The sequence below is a fragment of the Nerophis lumbriciformis genome, linkage group LG01 (genome assembly GCF_033978685.3).
Source record: "Nerophis lumbriciformis linkage group LG01, RoL_Nlum_v2.1, whole genome shotgun sequence".
Lineage (NCBI taxonomy): Eukaryota > Metazoa > Chordata > Actinopteri > Syngnathiformes > Syngnathidae > Nerophis > Nerophis lumbriciformis.
Genome location: NC_084548.2, coordinates 25214471 through 25229879, shown reverse-complemented (window position 1 = coordinate 25229879; position 15409 = coordinate 25214471). Strand labels below are relative to the sequence as shown.

The 15409-nt window shown below is 40.1% G+C and overlaps 1 protein-coding gene across 1 annotated transcript in view; it reads right to left on the bottom strand.

Moving 5' to 3' along the window:
- The window catches only part of LOC133617766 (cilia- and flagella-associated protein 47-like), a 165910-nt gene extending 151761 nt beyond the window's left edge, over nucleotides 1–14149 (bottom strand). Inside the window, exons 1-6 of the mRNA XM_061977973.1 lie at nucleotides 13956–14149; nucleotides 6168–6325; nucleotides 5981–6096; nucleotides 1877–2015; nucleotides 1003–1087; nucleotides 389–529 (exon numbers count right to left, since the gene is read on the bottom strand). Coding sequence (XP_061833957.1) covers nucleotides 389–529; nucleotides 1003–1087; nucleotides 1877–2015; nucleotides 5981–6096; nucleotides 6168–6325; nucleotides 13956–14099 — 783 coding nt within the window. The 5' untranslated portion in view covers nucleotides 14100–14149. The remainder of the gene's footprint in view (nucleotides 1–388; nucleotides 530–1002; nucleotides 1088–1876; nucleotides 2016–5980; nucleotides 6097–6167; nucleotides 6326–13955) is intronic.
- Between the last annotated feature and the right edge of the window lie 1260 nt (nucleotides 14150–15409).

The window sequence follows — 15409 nt, the reverse complement described above, 5'->3', positions numbered from 1 at the left end:
GTTTTGATTAGAGCAAGAACCAGTAATTAATTTTAAACTTTTTTCATTTTTCAGCCTTGAAATAATCCAATGTTTTTAAATTTATGTTTTAATGATGTTTAAATTGTTTAATACGCTAAACTTCAGCATAGTATTTTTTTTTTTAAGTGGATTGTTCATTGCGTTGCTCAAATATTATTCATATGGTGCTGGGATGCCCATGATTTCAGCGTGATTTTAACCTTGGTATTTGTGAAATCCTGGTTACGGCCCTGGTCCAGAGGCAGGATAATACGAATATGAATAAGGGATATATGCGCATAGATAAACACTTGGGAGAATGGGAGAATAGGACCTTAACTGATGTTATTATTTTTTTGTCTTGCTTCCTTCATACCACATGACTTACGTTTTCGGTCCCAGCAGCAGACTCCTTAAGCAAGCAAACCCAGTCACATGCATCAGGCCCGTTGTTGTTTAAGACCACACGTTCCACACAAGATGTCCCAAAGTAGGCGGGTCCGAACCACAGGCAGGACAGAGATACTCCCTGTAGAATGTTGCAAAGCAAGTATATTCACACAATGACAAAATACATAACAGTAGGGCTGGCTGTGAATAGTCGGAGATTCAACGATTCTAATCGTAGGAGTCTGATTTGACTATCAACCTCGCAGTCGAATCGTCCAACATTAAACCCACTCCTCCCTCCAAGAGAGTTTGGGGTCTATCAGTGTGGTTTTGCCTTTTATGAGGTAAAAAAAAAGTCGCAATTGAGATCTTTGTTTTGCTAAATTCAATGAAAGACAGTATTCGTTATTTATTCGAATAACGTTGGAAAAAATACCTTACAGCGGCTAGATCTGCATGAGTCACCTTGACTAGACCGTAAACAGTACTACACATCATAACAGTTTATTTCTCCCTTTAAAAAACTAAATCTAACAAATCAGATTTGACTATGAAAATCCTTAGTCAAAGACAGCCCTACATCACAGTAAACACAATAACTGGCTGTAGTACCTGTGTGTCCAAGATCTCAAGATGCTGGTCAACCACCTGAGCCTTAATATTGAGAGCCACAGGAGAGCAGCCTTGAAGCCTGACCCTAGAGACGCAAAATTAGAAACATTTATTTATTCTAACAAGACGGTTACGTTTGTCAATAGTGCGTTTTAGTAAATGCATCACATTGTGGTGCAGAGCCATGTAAAAGGTGCATATACAGATATATACAATGTGATATATCTGGTGATATAGCATGTCTATTCGGTGGGCTTCTCATCAAGTGACCTGTTTTCAACTTTGGTCGTAAATTACATCGCCATTTTTAACAAAGAATTTTGACAAATTATAACACATTTCGAATAGCACACTTCTCATCAGGAGACCTTTCCAGTGATATAACATGTGAGGGTTTGTCCTGCATTAGTTGCTGCAGATATAATAATAATAAATAAGAGTAATATTAGGATAATGTATTATTTATTATAGCATGTTAAAAAAGTGTGTGCAGGGGCTTCCCAGCATGCCTTGTGTTTGTGTTGATCACACCGCGAGAGATAGTGGTCTGAGTTGATGACCCAACGTTATTTTCTGCGGTGTGATTGACTGTTTGCCAAACACACATAGTTTACAAATTGAGATTAGCCTGGCTGTGACAATTTCCTGTGTGACTCAAGATCGCCACAGTATGGGTGTGACTATCCACTTTATATGAGCAGCATTGTGGGCGGTATACCACATGTATAGGGCACCAAATGAGCGCTGAGCATAAAAAAACAGGGACCCCATACAGAAAGCCTCCCTAGAAGGAGCATTGTGCGTGTCACTGTGCAATTAACTAAAATTAATAACCTGCAGAAACTGTTGAAATGTAGCAAAAACCAAATCTTACATTAACTTCTCATCAACGTTTTTGGGTCTGTCAGCAAGTAATTCAACTTTCAGCCACTTGGTAGCACCAGCCGATACGACTCCAGTGCAGGGTGAGAGTCGGATGGAAGAATCTCCACTGTGCAGCACATGGAATACACCTTCAAAAAACACACACACACGCACACGCGCACACACACGCGCACACATGTGAAGAATATCGCAGAATAACCAACAAAAAAATATTCTAGCGACAGCAGTATTGTGTATGGTTCTGAGTTTTGTTTCAGCGGCTGCAGAACAGGTTAAAAATACAAGAACAAGATAAAAAAATAATACAAATTAAATGTAAATAAAACTACAATTAAAAAAAGACATGTCTGTGCAGTTTTCTTTTCGGTGAGGCTAACTGACATAGGTTTCACAGCCCCAGTAAACGGCTAAATTGTGTTTTCTTTGAAGTTTCCGTTATACAATAATACAGTAAGGAATCAAGGGAACATACACGCTTTCTGTATCTCCAGCTGAATCAGAATATTAATATAAGCCTACTCTGTATTCCCACATCATGTTGACACCACCATGGCATTATTTACATGTCCCTTATTTTGTAGTAAAGTTGGCAACACTACAAGTGTGTACGAACAATTGGAAGCATGTTTATGAGGGGTCATTCGGGACATTATTCAGAAATACCTCTCTAACACACTACTGATATTTTTTTGTCTCTCATGCACGCTACTGAAATCCTCTCACACACTACTGAAATTCTCTCAATTTCCTCTCACACACACAACTGAAATTCTCTCAATTTCAGTTGTGTGTATGAGAGGATTTCAGTTGTGCGTATAAGAGAAAAACATTTCAGTAGAGTGTGTGAGAGGATTTCAGTAGTGTATGAGAGGATTTCAGTAGTGTGTACATTGCCTTTCCCCTCCCGACAACAAAGCAACATTCAGCTCATGGACATCAGGCAAGAGAGGGAAAAGGTAATTAGAAATTTCCAAATTATTGTTTAATCCAAAGAAACATAACGCAACATGGCATTGTTGGTAGTGAGCTAATCAGTTAGCCGTCTGCTCCTCCACTACAAACAAGCAAGCAACTAGTGATACAGAGTTTCCGCGGGTCTTAAGAGTCTCAGATCTATTGCAAACTTGGCGCATGTCTTGCAGGGAGCCCAGAAAGCACACTGTCGAATCAGCTAGTACTGTTTGTAGAGTTGTAGTTTTGTAACTATGGTGTAACATGCCGGAATGTGAGTCACGTGGTGGTACGGCAGTAGCTAATCAAATCAGCTGTTCTTCACCTGGTGTGTAAATTCAGAGCGTGAAAACAAATCTTACAATAGGTGTTGGTCACTTTGGAGAAGCAGCAGGAGCACCACTGCAGGTAGCTAAGTTATAAATGTAACGTAACTGCTGTGTGAGAGGGCAACTCGAACTTAACATATTTATACACCAAAATGTAACTAAAAGATGATAATTTCAAACGTGTACTTAGTGCATCAAACAATTAAAGTTTGTTTATATAGCCCTTAATCAAAGGGCTTCCATCTACTAAATGTTTTTTAATCCCTTCTATTATTATACAGGTCATTTCTGCACTGCTGTCGCACCAGCCATATTCTATTGTTGTTATTTGGCTATATTGGTTGTGAAGTGAATTAGTGAAGTGAATTATATTTATATAGCACTTTTCTCTAGTGACTCAAAGCGCTTTACACAGTGAAACCCAATATCTAAGTTACATTTAAACCAGTGTGGGTGGCACTGGGAGCAGGTGGGTAAAGTGTCTTGCCCAAGGACACAACAGCAGTGACTAGGTTGGCGGAAGCGGAGATCGAACCTGCAACCCTCAAGTTGCTGGCACAGCCGCTCTACCAACCGAGCTATACCGCCCCAAGTGCCATGATGCCATTTCTTAAAACTAACATTACTGACTGTTGTTACATTCTGTTGCGAACATGCTAATTAGACACTCAATTAATTTAATCGATAAATTATTTTGAATATTTGTTATTTTGTTCAAAGTACATTTGTGGTACTAAGCACAAACAAGTGTTAAGTTGAGTTATTTTCAAGCAAGAAATACATTTACCATGACTGGTTAACCTACAGTGAACAAAAATATAAACACAATACTTTCGTTTTTGCTCCAATTTTTCATGAGTTGAACTCAAAGATCTAATACTTTTTTAATATACACAAAATACCTATTCCTCTCAAATATTGTTCACAAATATGTATTAGTGAGCATTTCTTCTTTGCCAAGATAATCCATCCCGCTTCATAGGTGTGGCATATCAACAGTATGATTATTGCCCAGGTGCGCCTTAGGCTACCCACAATAAAAGGCCACTCTGAAATGTGCAGTTTTATCACACAGCACAACACCCCAATGTCGCAAGTTTTGAGAAAGTCTACAGTTGGCATGTTGACTGCAGGAATGTCCACCAGAGCTGTTAACCGTGAATTGAATGTTAATTTCTCTACCATAAGCCATCTCCAAAGGCGTTTCAGAGAATTTGGCAGTACATCCAACCGGCCTCACAACCGCAGACCACGTGTAACCACACCAGCCCAGGACCTCCATGATCATCTGAGACCAGCCACCTCGACAACTGCTACAACAATTTCTTTGCATAACTAAAGAATTTCTGCACAAACTCTGAGAAACCGTCTCAGGGAAGCTCATCTGCATGTTCATCGTCCTCATCGGTGTCTCGACCTGACCGCAGTTTGTCGTCGTAAACGGCATGTTGGAGAGGTGTTTTCTTCACGGATGAGTCCCGGTTTTCACTGTTCAGAGCAGATGGCAGACAGCGTGTGTGGCGTCGTGTGGGAGAGTGGTTTGCTGATGTCAACGTGAATCGAGTGGCCCATGGTGGGAGTGGGATTATGGTATGGGCAGGCGTACTGTATGTTATGGACAACGAACACTTATGCATTTTATTGATGGCATTTTGAATGCACAGAAATGCTGTGACGAGATATTGAGGACCGAGACCATCACCTCAAGTTGTAGCATGACAATGCACAACCCCATGTTGCGATGATCTGTACACAATTCCTGGAAGCTGAAAACATCCCAGTTCTTGCATGGCCAGCATACTCACTGGACATTTGACCCATTGAGCATGTTTGGGATGCTGTGGCTCGGCGTATATGACAGCGCGTTCCAGTTCCTAGCTGCCAAAATCCAGCAACTTCGCATAGCCGTTGAAGAGTGGACCAACATTCCACAGGCCACAATCAACAGACTGATCAACTCTATGCGAAGGAGAAGTGTTGCACTGCGTGAAGCAAATAGTGGTCACATTATTAATGTGGACAGCCTAAGGCACATCTGTGCAATAATCATGCTGTTTACTCAGCATCTTGATATGCCACACCTGTGAGGTGGGATAGATTATCTTGGCAAAGAAGAAATGCTCACTAACACAGATTTAGCCAGATTTGTGAACAATACTTTAGAGGAATAGGTCTTTTGTGTATATAGTAAAAGTTGTACATATTTGAGTTCAACCCATGAACAATGTGAACAAAAACAAAAGTATTGTGTTTATATTTTTGTTCAGTATGTGTAACATTCCACATATTTGATATCTATGCACACAATTGTGTTTCTTTAAACATGTTTTATAATGGATTAGATTTATATAGCGCTTTTCTAGACACTCAAAGCACTTCACAGAGAAGTGAGAACCCATCATTCATTCACACGTAGTGGTGGTAAGCTACTTTCATAGCCACAGCTGCCCTGGGGTAGACTGACGGAAGCGTGGCTGCCAGTTTGCGCCTGCGGCCCCTCCGACCACCACCATTCATTCACCAGTGTGAGCGGCACTGGGGCCAAGAGTGAAGTGTCCTGCCCAAGGACACGGCAGCGATTTGGATGGTAAGAGGCGGGGAGCGAACCCACAACCCTCAGGTTTCTGGCACGGCCGCTCTACCCACTACGCCATGCCGCCCCCAAATGTGTACCTCTTGGTCTGTGGTATACTTTATGTACCAATAGGTCTGGGTTCTAATGAGTTTCTATTGTCCCCAAAGATGACGTAAAAATTAAGAAAGTGGTGAACTCTATCTACCACCGAAAGAGTTTATATTAAGAGATCATTTACCTGATGATGAGCCTTTATTGGTTATAGGAAGACGTCTGCTCATCATCTGGCCGCTGGCAGAAAGGAAGCCAAAGTCTAATTTCAAATCCATGGATAGAGCGCAAGCCCTTGGATAACTACATGAACACAAAAAAGTAGATGTCCACAAATATTGTATATTATTTGGAAAAATGAGATGCTTTCTTACACCCAAAGAGGCACTTCGATGGTTTGTGTAACGTCTATGTGAATGTTAATGCAGTCTCTGATCTCCTCTTCTTCCTGCGGGGTGAACTCCAGCACGCCACTCACAGACAAACCTGGAGCTACGTTCTTAGCAGATCTGGGTGCTGAGAATTTAAATATCTGCAAGAAAGCAAGAAGAGAAAGAAACACAGGAATGTAATCACTTATTTTTTAATGTATATAAAGATAAATATAAAATAAATAAACGTATACATACTGGAAAGTATTTGCACGTTTCTAATAGACATAATGACATCGAATTTGCACAAATGGTCATTAGTCGTTTGCAAAAAGTGAGTAAGAAACATGAAAAGCAAAACAAAAATGTACAAAATAATACTATTTTCTCACTATGGTTTCCACCTTTCAGAACTAGAAATAAGGAACACTCCTCACGGCGGCACGGCGAAACTGCACAGCCGAAAGAAATTTGAGGGTTTGCTCCCCAAAACCCGGAAATGCATAGAAACATGTGTATCTTGTACCGATTTTTCGGACTATAAGTCGCATTTTTCATAGTTTGGCCGGGGGTGCGACTTATACTCAGGAGCGACTTATGTGTGAAATTATTAACACATTGCCGTAAAATATCAAATAATATTATTTAGCTCATTCACGTAAGAGACTAGACGTATACGATTTCATGGGATTTAGCGATTAGGAGTGACAGATTGTTTGGTAAACGTATAGCATGTTCTATATGTTATAGTTATTTGAATGACTCTTACCATAATATGTTACGTTAACATACCAGGCACGTTCTCAGTTGGTTATTTATGCGTCATATAGGGTTGCAACAACTAATCGATTAAATCGATCAAAATCGATTATAAAAATAGTTGGCGATTAATTTAGTCATCGATTCGTTGGATCTATGCTATGCGCATGCGCAGAGGCTACTTTTTTTTTTTTTTTTTTTTAAACCTTTATTTATAAACTGCAACATTTACAAACAGCTGAGAAACAATAATCAAAATAAGTATGGTGCCAGTATGCTGTTTTTTCCCCCAATAAAATACTGGAAAGGATAGAAATGTAGTTTGTCTCTTTTATCCGATTGTTAATCTCTTTTATCCGATTATTAATCGATTAATCAATTAATAATTGGCAGATTAATCGATTATCAAATTAGTTGTTAGTTGCAGCCCTAGCGTCATATAATGTACACTTATTCAGCCTGTTGTTCACTATTCTTTATTTATTTTAAATTGCCTTTCAAATGTATATTCTTGGTGTTGGGTTTTATCAAATGAATTCCCCCAAAATATGCGACTTATACTCCAGTGCGACTTTTGTATGTTTTTTCCCTTCTTTATTATGCATTTTCGGCCGGTGCGACTTGTACACCAGAGCGACTTATACTCCGAAAAATACTGTATATGACAAAACTAAATGCTTTGATTTAATTGACATTATTTCACACGCCATATTAGCCTCTGGACCCTGGCCCCTTGGGTCACATGGTGGTCAGTAAGCAAGGGGAAGTCAAGAAAGCATTTAGTCATACTTAAAGTTTAAAGTGCTTTATTAGCAATGAACATAGCTAAAGTGCTGTAAATTAAACAAAGATTTGCAGTTTAACACCCAAAAAACTAAATGAAACACTTGAACTTGTGTAGACATGTTTAGATAAATTATTACATCCATGTATTGTAACTTGACTCAACTTGAGCACATAGGCCTGGCCTACTGTATTCTATACATATAAAGTGCTGTAAATTAAACAAAGCCTGTCTGGGGACACCTTTACTGAAAGAGGACAATACTTAAATGAAATGTAAGTATATAAAGTGCTGTAAATGTAACAATTGGGGACACTTTTACTTTAAGAGGAAAGAAATGAAACACTTGTGTGTATACATGTTAAAGGCTGAATAGACTGAATAGGCTGAATTTAAGCATATACTGTATTACAGGTAAAAGCCAGTAAATTAGAATATTTTGAAAAACTTGATTTATTTCAGTAATTGCATTCAAAAGGTGTAACTTGTACATTATATTTATTCATTGCACACAGACTGATGCATTCAAATGTGTATTTCATTTAATTTTGATGATTTGAAGTGGCAACAAATGAAAATCCAAAATTCCGTGTGTCACAAAATTAGAATATTACTTAAGGCTAATACAAAAAAGGGATTTTTACAAATGTTGGCCAACTGAAAAGTATGAAAATGAAAAATATGAGCATGTACAATACTCAATACTTGGTTGGAGCTCCTTTTCAGGAAACAGAGTGGACCGACACCAGCAGATGACATGGCACCCCAAACCATCACCCAACCATGCAAATTTTGCATTTCCTTTGGAAATCGAGGTCCCAGAGTCTGGAGGAAGACAGGAGAGGCACAGGATCCACGTTGCCTGAAGTCTAGTGTAAAGTTACCATCAGTGATGGTTTGGGGTGCCATGTCATCTGCTGGTGTCGGTCCACTCTGTTTCCTGAGATCCAGGGTCAACGCAGCCGTCTACCAGCAAGTTTTAGAGCACTTCATGCTTCCTGCTGCTGACCTGCTCTATGGAGATGGAGATTTCAAGTTCCAACAGGACTTGGCGCCTGCACACAGCGCAAAATCTATCCGTGCCTGGTTTACGGACCATGGTATTTCTGTTCTAAATTGGCCCGCCAACTCCCCTGACCTTAGCCCCATAGAAAATCTGTGGGGTATTGTGAAAAGGAAGATGCAGAATGCCAGACCCAAAAACGCAGAAGAGTTGAAGGCCACTATCAGAGCAACCTGGGCTCTCATAACACCTGAGCAGTGCCAGAAACTCATCGACTCCATGCCACGCCGCATTAACGCAGTAATTGAGGCAAAAGGAGCTCCAACCAAGTATTGAGTATTGTACATGCTCATATTTTTCATTTTCATACTTTTCAGTTGGCCAACATTTCTAAAAATCCCTTTTTTGTATTAGCCTTAAGTAATATTCTAATTTTGTGACACACGGAATTTTGGATTTTCATTTGTTGCCACTTCAAATCATCAAAATTAAATGAAATAAACATTTGAATGCATCAGTCTGTGTGCAATGAATAAATATAATGTACAAGTTACACCTTTTGAATGCAATTACTGAAATAAATCAAGTTTTTCAAAATATTGTAATTTACTGGCTTTTACCTGTATATGCATATAAAGTGCTGTAACAAAGCCTGTCTGGGGACACTTTAAGAGAACTATAGTAAAATGAAACACTTTTTTGTGTGAACCTAAATGAAAAGATGAAGAGGAAAAAAAGGAGAAAAAGTGCATATTTTTGGAGGTGTTTTCTCTTTGGAGGTTGAGAACGCGGTGGAGTATCTGCTGTAGACATTTTTTTAAACGCGGTGCACCCTGCTGGGGTCAGCAGCGTAACTAGGCAACCATCATGACAGACAGCGCAGAGGGGCGGGGCTGTGTGCAGGCAGACAGACAGAGGGGAGGGGCTTCGTGCTGCGTGCAGGCAGACGGAGAGGATTTGACACAGAGGAGAGCAAACCAGATGTATCATGTACAGTCACACTCAGGGGCACTTGCCAACCCTCCCGATTTTACCGGGAGACTCCCGAATTTCAGTGCCCCTCCCGAAAATCTCCCGGGTCAACCATTCTACCGAATTTCTCAGAATTTCCACCCGGACAACAATATTGGGGGCGTGCCTTAAAGGCACTGCCTTTAGCGTCCTCTACAACCTGTCGTCATGTCCGCTTTTCCTCCATACAAACAGCGTGCCGGCCAAGTCACATAATTTATGCGGCTTTTACACACACATAAGTGAATGCAAGGCATACTTGATCAACAACCATACAGGTCACACTGAGGGTGGCCGTATAAACAACTTTAACACTGTTACAAATATGTGCCACACTGTGAACCCACACCAAACAATAATGACAAACACATTTCGGGAGAACATCCGCACCGTAACACAACACAAACACAACAGACCAAATACCCAGAACCCCTTGCAGCACTAACTCTTCCGGGACGCTACAATATACACCCCCGCTACCACCAAACCACCCCCCGACCCCATCTCCCGAATTCGGAGGTCTCAAGGTTGGCAAGTATGTGCGCACCTGAGTGAGGACAGCCTGTCGTCACGTCCGCTTTTCCACCATATAAACAGCGTGCCGGCCCAGTCACATAACATCTACGGCTTTTGGAGCTCAGTGCACAACTGCACACACAACAAGAAGGAGACGAAGCAGACAAACGAAGAAGAGACATATATATATATATAAGAAATACTTGAATTTCAGTGAATTACAGCTATATATATTTACACCCCCCCCCACCTCAAGCCACTTTAATTTATTAGTAGATTGCACAGTACAGTACATATTCCGTACAATTGACCACTAAACGGTAACACCCGAATAAGTTTTTCAACTTGTTTAAGTCGGGGTCCACTTAAATCAATTCATGGTACAAATATATACTATCAGCATAATACAGTCATCACACAAGTTAATCATCAGAGTATATACATTGAATTATTTACATTATTTACAATCCGGGGGGTGGGATGTGGAGAGGGGTGAGGGGTTGGGGCGGGGGGGTTAGATTTGGTTGATATCAGCACTTCAGTCATCAACAATTATATCATCTGAGAAATGGACATTGAAACAGTGTAGGTCTGACTTTGTAGGATATGTACAGCAAGTAGTGAACATAGTGAGCTCAGAAAGCATAAGAACAATTATATACATTTGATTATTTACAATCCGGGGAGGTGGGATGTGGTGGGGGGAGGAGGTTAGGCTAGGGTTGTAGTTGCCTGGAGGTGTTCTTTTAGTGCGGTTTTGAAGGAGGATAGAGATGCCCTTTCTTTTACACCTGTTGGGAGTGCATTCCATATTGATGTGGCATAGAAGGAGAATGAGTTAAGACCTTTGTTAGATCGGAATCTGGGTTTAACGTGGTTAGTGGAGCTCCCCCTGGTGTTGTGGTTATGGCGGTCATTTACGTTAAGGAAGTAGTTTGACATGTACTTCGGTATCAGGGAAGTGTAGCGGATTTGATAGACTAGGCTCAGTGCAAGTTGTTTTACTCTGTCCTCCACTCTGAGGCAGCCCACTTTGGAGAAGTGGGTAGGAGTGAGGTGTGATCTGGGGTGGAGGTCTAGAAGTAATCTGACTAGCTTGTTCTGGGATGTTTGGAGTCTAGATTTGAGGGTTTTGGAGGTGCTGGGGTACCAGGAGGTGCAAGCGTGATCGAAAAAGGGTTTAATGATGTGCCCTCGTTCGTGTTCTTGATGTTTCCCTCTTGTTTTCATGTCAGTTCTGCGCTGCTTTTTGGTGGACATTTGGATCTGCATCAGGGTAGCCTTTTGATATTACTGTATTTTTAGTTAAACGGAGAAGAAAGATTTGAATGGGAGCCGATTGTAGTTCTTACTTTTGTTTATTTAATTGTGTTTGTCCACACAGTCATGGGGAGAACATGCAAAGGCAGTGCCTTCAAGATTTATTGCCGCTCTGTACTTCTTCCTACGTCCGTGTACACAGCGGCGTTTTAAAAAACAATAAACTTTACTTTTTGAAACCGATATCGATAATTTTGAAACCGATACCAATAATTTCCGATTTTAAATTTAAAGCATTTATCGGCCGATATTATCGGACATCCCTAATTAAGAGTGTTCATTTTGTCAGCCATATTTATAATATATCTCAACAATAATGTTTTTTGTTTTTTTACAATATACAGAAGGCCATTAAAAAAGGCGCTGCGGGCCGAAAATGGCCATCGGGACACATTTTGGGCACGTCTGAATTTAAGTCAGGCACAAAGCATATTAATGGCTTCTTACGGGTGAAGTTACATAGCTGTGTGCAGAGAAGAATCAAACGTATGAATTATTCAGTTTTCATTATTTCAGTACACAAACTACAAACCCTGTTTCCATATGAGTTAGGAAATTGTGTTAGATGTAAATATAAACGGAATACAATGATTTGCAAACCATTTTCAACCCATATTCAGTTGAATATGTTACAAAGACAACATATTTGATGTTCAAACTGATAAACTTTTTTTTTTGGCAAATAATCATTAACTTTAGAATTTGATGCCAGCAACATGTGACAAAGAAGTTGGGAAAGGTGGCAATAAATACTGATAAAGTTGAGGAATGCTCATCAAACACTTATTTGGAACATCCCACAGGTGTGCAGGCTAATTGGGAACAGGTGGGTGCCATGATTGGGTATAAAAAGAGCTTCCCAAAAATGCTCAGTCTTTCACAAGAAAGGATGGGGCGAGGTACACCCCTTTATCCACAACTGCGTGAGCAAGTAGTCAAACAGTTTAAGAACAACGTTTCTCAATGTGCAATTGCAAGAAATTTAGGGATTTCAACATCTACGGTCCATAATATCATCAAAAGGTTCAAAGAATCTGGAGAAATAACTCCACGTAAGCGGCATGGCCGGAAACCAACATTGAATGACCGTGACCTTCGATCCCTCAGACGGCAATGTATCAAAAACCGACATCAATCTCTAAAGGATATCACCACATGGGCTCAGGAACACTTCAGAAAACCACTGTCCCTAAATACAGTTCGTCGCTACATCTGTAAGTGCAAGTTAAAGCTCTACTATGCAAAGCGAAAGCCATTTATCAACAACATCCAGAAACGTCGCCGGCTTCTCTGGGCCCGAGATCATCTAAGATGGACTCATGCAAAGTGGAAAAGTGTTCTGTGGTCTGACGAGTCCACATTTCAAATTGTTTTTGGAAATATTTGACATCGTGTCATCCGGACAAAAGGGGAAGCGAACCATCCAGACGGTTATCGACGCAAAGTTCAAAAGCCAGCATCTGTGATGGTATGGGGGTGCATTAGTGCCCAAGGCATGGGTAACTTACACATCTGTGAAGGCGCCATTAATGCTGAAAGGTACATACAGGTTTTGGAACAACATATGCTGCCATCTAAGCGCCGTCTTTTTCATGGACGCCCCTGCTTATTTCAGCAAGACAATGCCAAGCCACATTTAGCACGTGTTACAACAGCGTGGCTTCGTAAAAAAAAGAGTGCGGGTACTTTCCTGGCTCGTCTGCAGTCCAGACCTGTCTCCCATCGAAAATGTGTGGCGCATTATGAAGCGTAAAATACGACAGCGGAGACCCCGGACTGTTGAACGACTGAAGCTCTTCATAAAACAAGAATGGGAAAGAATTCCACTTTCAAAGCTTCAACATTTAGTTTCCTCAGTTCCCAATTGTTTATTGAGTGTTGTTAAAAGAAAAGGTGATGTAACACAGTGGTGAACATTCCCTTTCCCAACTACTTCGGCATGTGTTGCAGCCATGAAATTCTAAGTTAATTATTATTTGCAAAAAAAAATAAAGTTTATGAGTTTGAACATCAAATATGTTGTCTTTGTAGTGCATTCAATTGAATATGGGTTGAAAATGATTTGCAAATCATTGTATTCCGTTTATATTTACATCTAACACAATTTCCCAACTCATATGGAAACGGGGTTTGTACCTCTAACTTGACATTCTGTAATCATATACAACAATTTTGTTTTATTTGACATCAAATGTGATTGTATACAGATGGCATTTGACAACAAACTTGAGTTAAGCTCTGCTTCTTCTACTCCTTTTCAGAATGACAAACTGTAAATATAAATACATGTGACTGTATGCATGTTCCAAATAAAGTAATACCAACACCAGTATTAACTGCACTGATTAGTGGTCATATGGGAAAAAAACACAGTTGAAAACCGTATAGCTTACTTTACCTTTCGCTTGGGCCTTTCAAACCATATTTCCCTCATTGCTTTGCCAGCATTAGTGGCCATGATGGTGGTCTTGTAAACTTTGCCCACCTGCACGTCTTTGAATTCAACGAACGGCGGATTGACTTGAACACAATTATCAGCCATGATTGGCACCCGTAATGCATGTGCTTGTCGAAATGGCAACGCGCTTTGTATTGAGCTGTTTCCAGCGTGTTGCCGTCCCAAGTTACTTCCGTCGCCATTGCCATGGTAACAGCAATGACGTAACTGATCAAATGGTTACACGTGGACGCACAGTTAAAATGTTTTAAAGTGAGTTACGCAGTGGTACGTAGCACCTGACGTTTACAATTAAATGTTTAGCAAGGACTTCAGGGCGCCTATTTCTTGTTGTAAAAGTATATTTCTGCTGAGTTAAACAGATATATGGACTTCCAGCAGCACTGGGGGCGGGGCGACTTCACCCATAAAAACCCAGCTCAAATTCCGAGTTGAATTCAACCAGAACGGTAATTCAAACTAATTCAACTAAGTATACCGTATTTATTGAGTGACTAATCAGCAGTTTTGCTCTTGGGACACAATATGTCACGTCTAGCTTTCCGTAGTTATTCTAAATATATTGGTCAGGTCACAGTGTAACAGATGGACAAAATATAGGAAGAACAGTGCAAGTATAGCATTCAACACAGAAAATAGTATTTGTTTAAAATGATCTTGAATTGAATAAGGCTCCGAGAGGGACAAGCGGTAGGAAATGGATGGATGGATAAACAAAACAAGCTTTTGGAAATGAACAAGCTCCTTCACCTGACTCGCGGCCATTTTGTGGTGGGCGGGTCGTTGCAAAGGTATCAATAACGGATAAATACTTGCGTGGTGATATCAAACTATTCAGGACTCGTCCATTTTTTCAAAAATGTTTCTGTTGTATTGTTCATATTGTTACTATTATAGTTTGTATATTATTTCACTGTATGTTATTTCAGTATATTGATTCATTTGTATGGTGTGCAGGGTGACCATTTCCATGACACCAAAAAGGAGGACATTATGCGGCATATCAATAAATTACTATGGTGTACATAGGACTCTGGTATACCTTATTTATAGTACAATTTTGAGTGGTTTAAAGATGATGTTTGTGTGGCTGAATAGGAAAAAATATTAAAGTCAAGTGTTTGTTAACAGTATTTGTATTTATTCAATACATTGTGGTGTTCAAAAAGTGACCACTGAGATGAATCTTTTCAAGTGCAGAGTGCCACAAAGCATAACATGTGTGGACTTAAATGTAGTTAACATATATAATAAAAAGAAAAATGCCACAAAAAAATTTCCACATCAACATCAAGGCTGCTTGCTGCATATCTGGTTGCGTTATGCAGAATATGGGCCAAACAGTTTGCAGGGAGCACATCTTTTTGGCTCAGTTTCAGCTTCTGATACACACT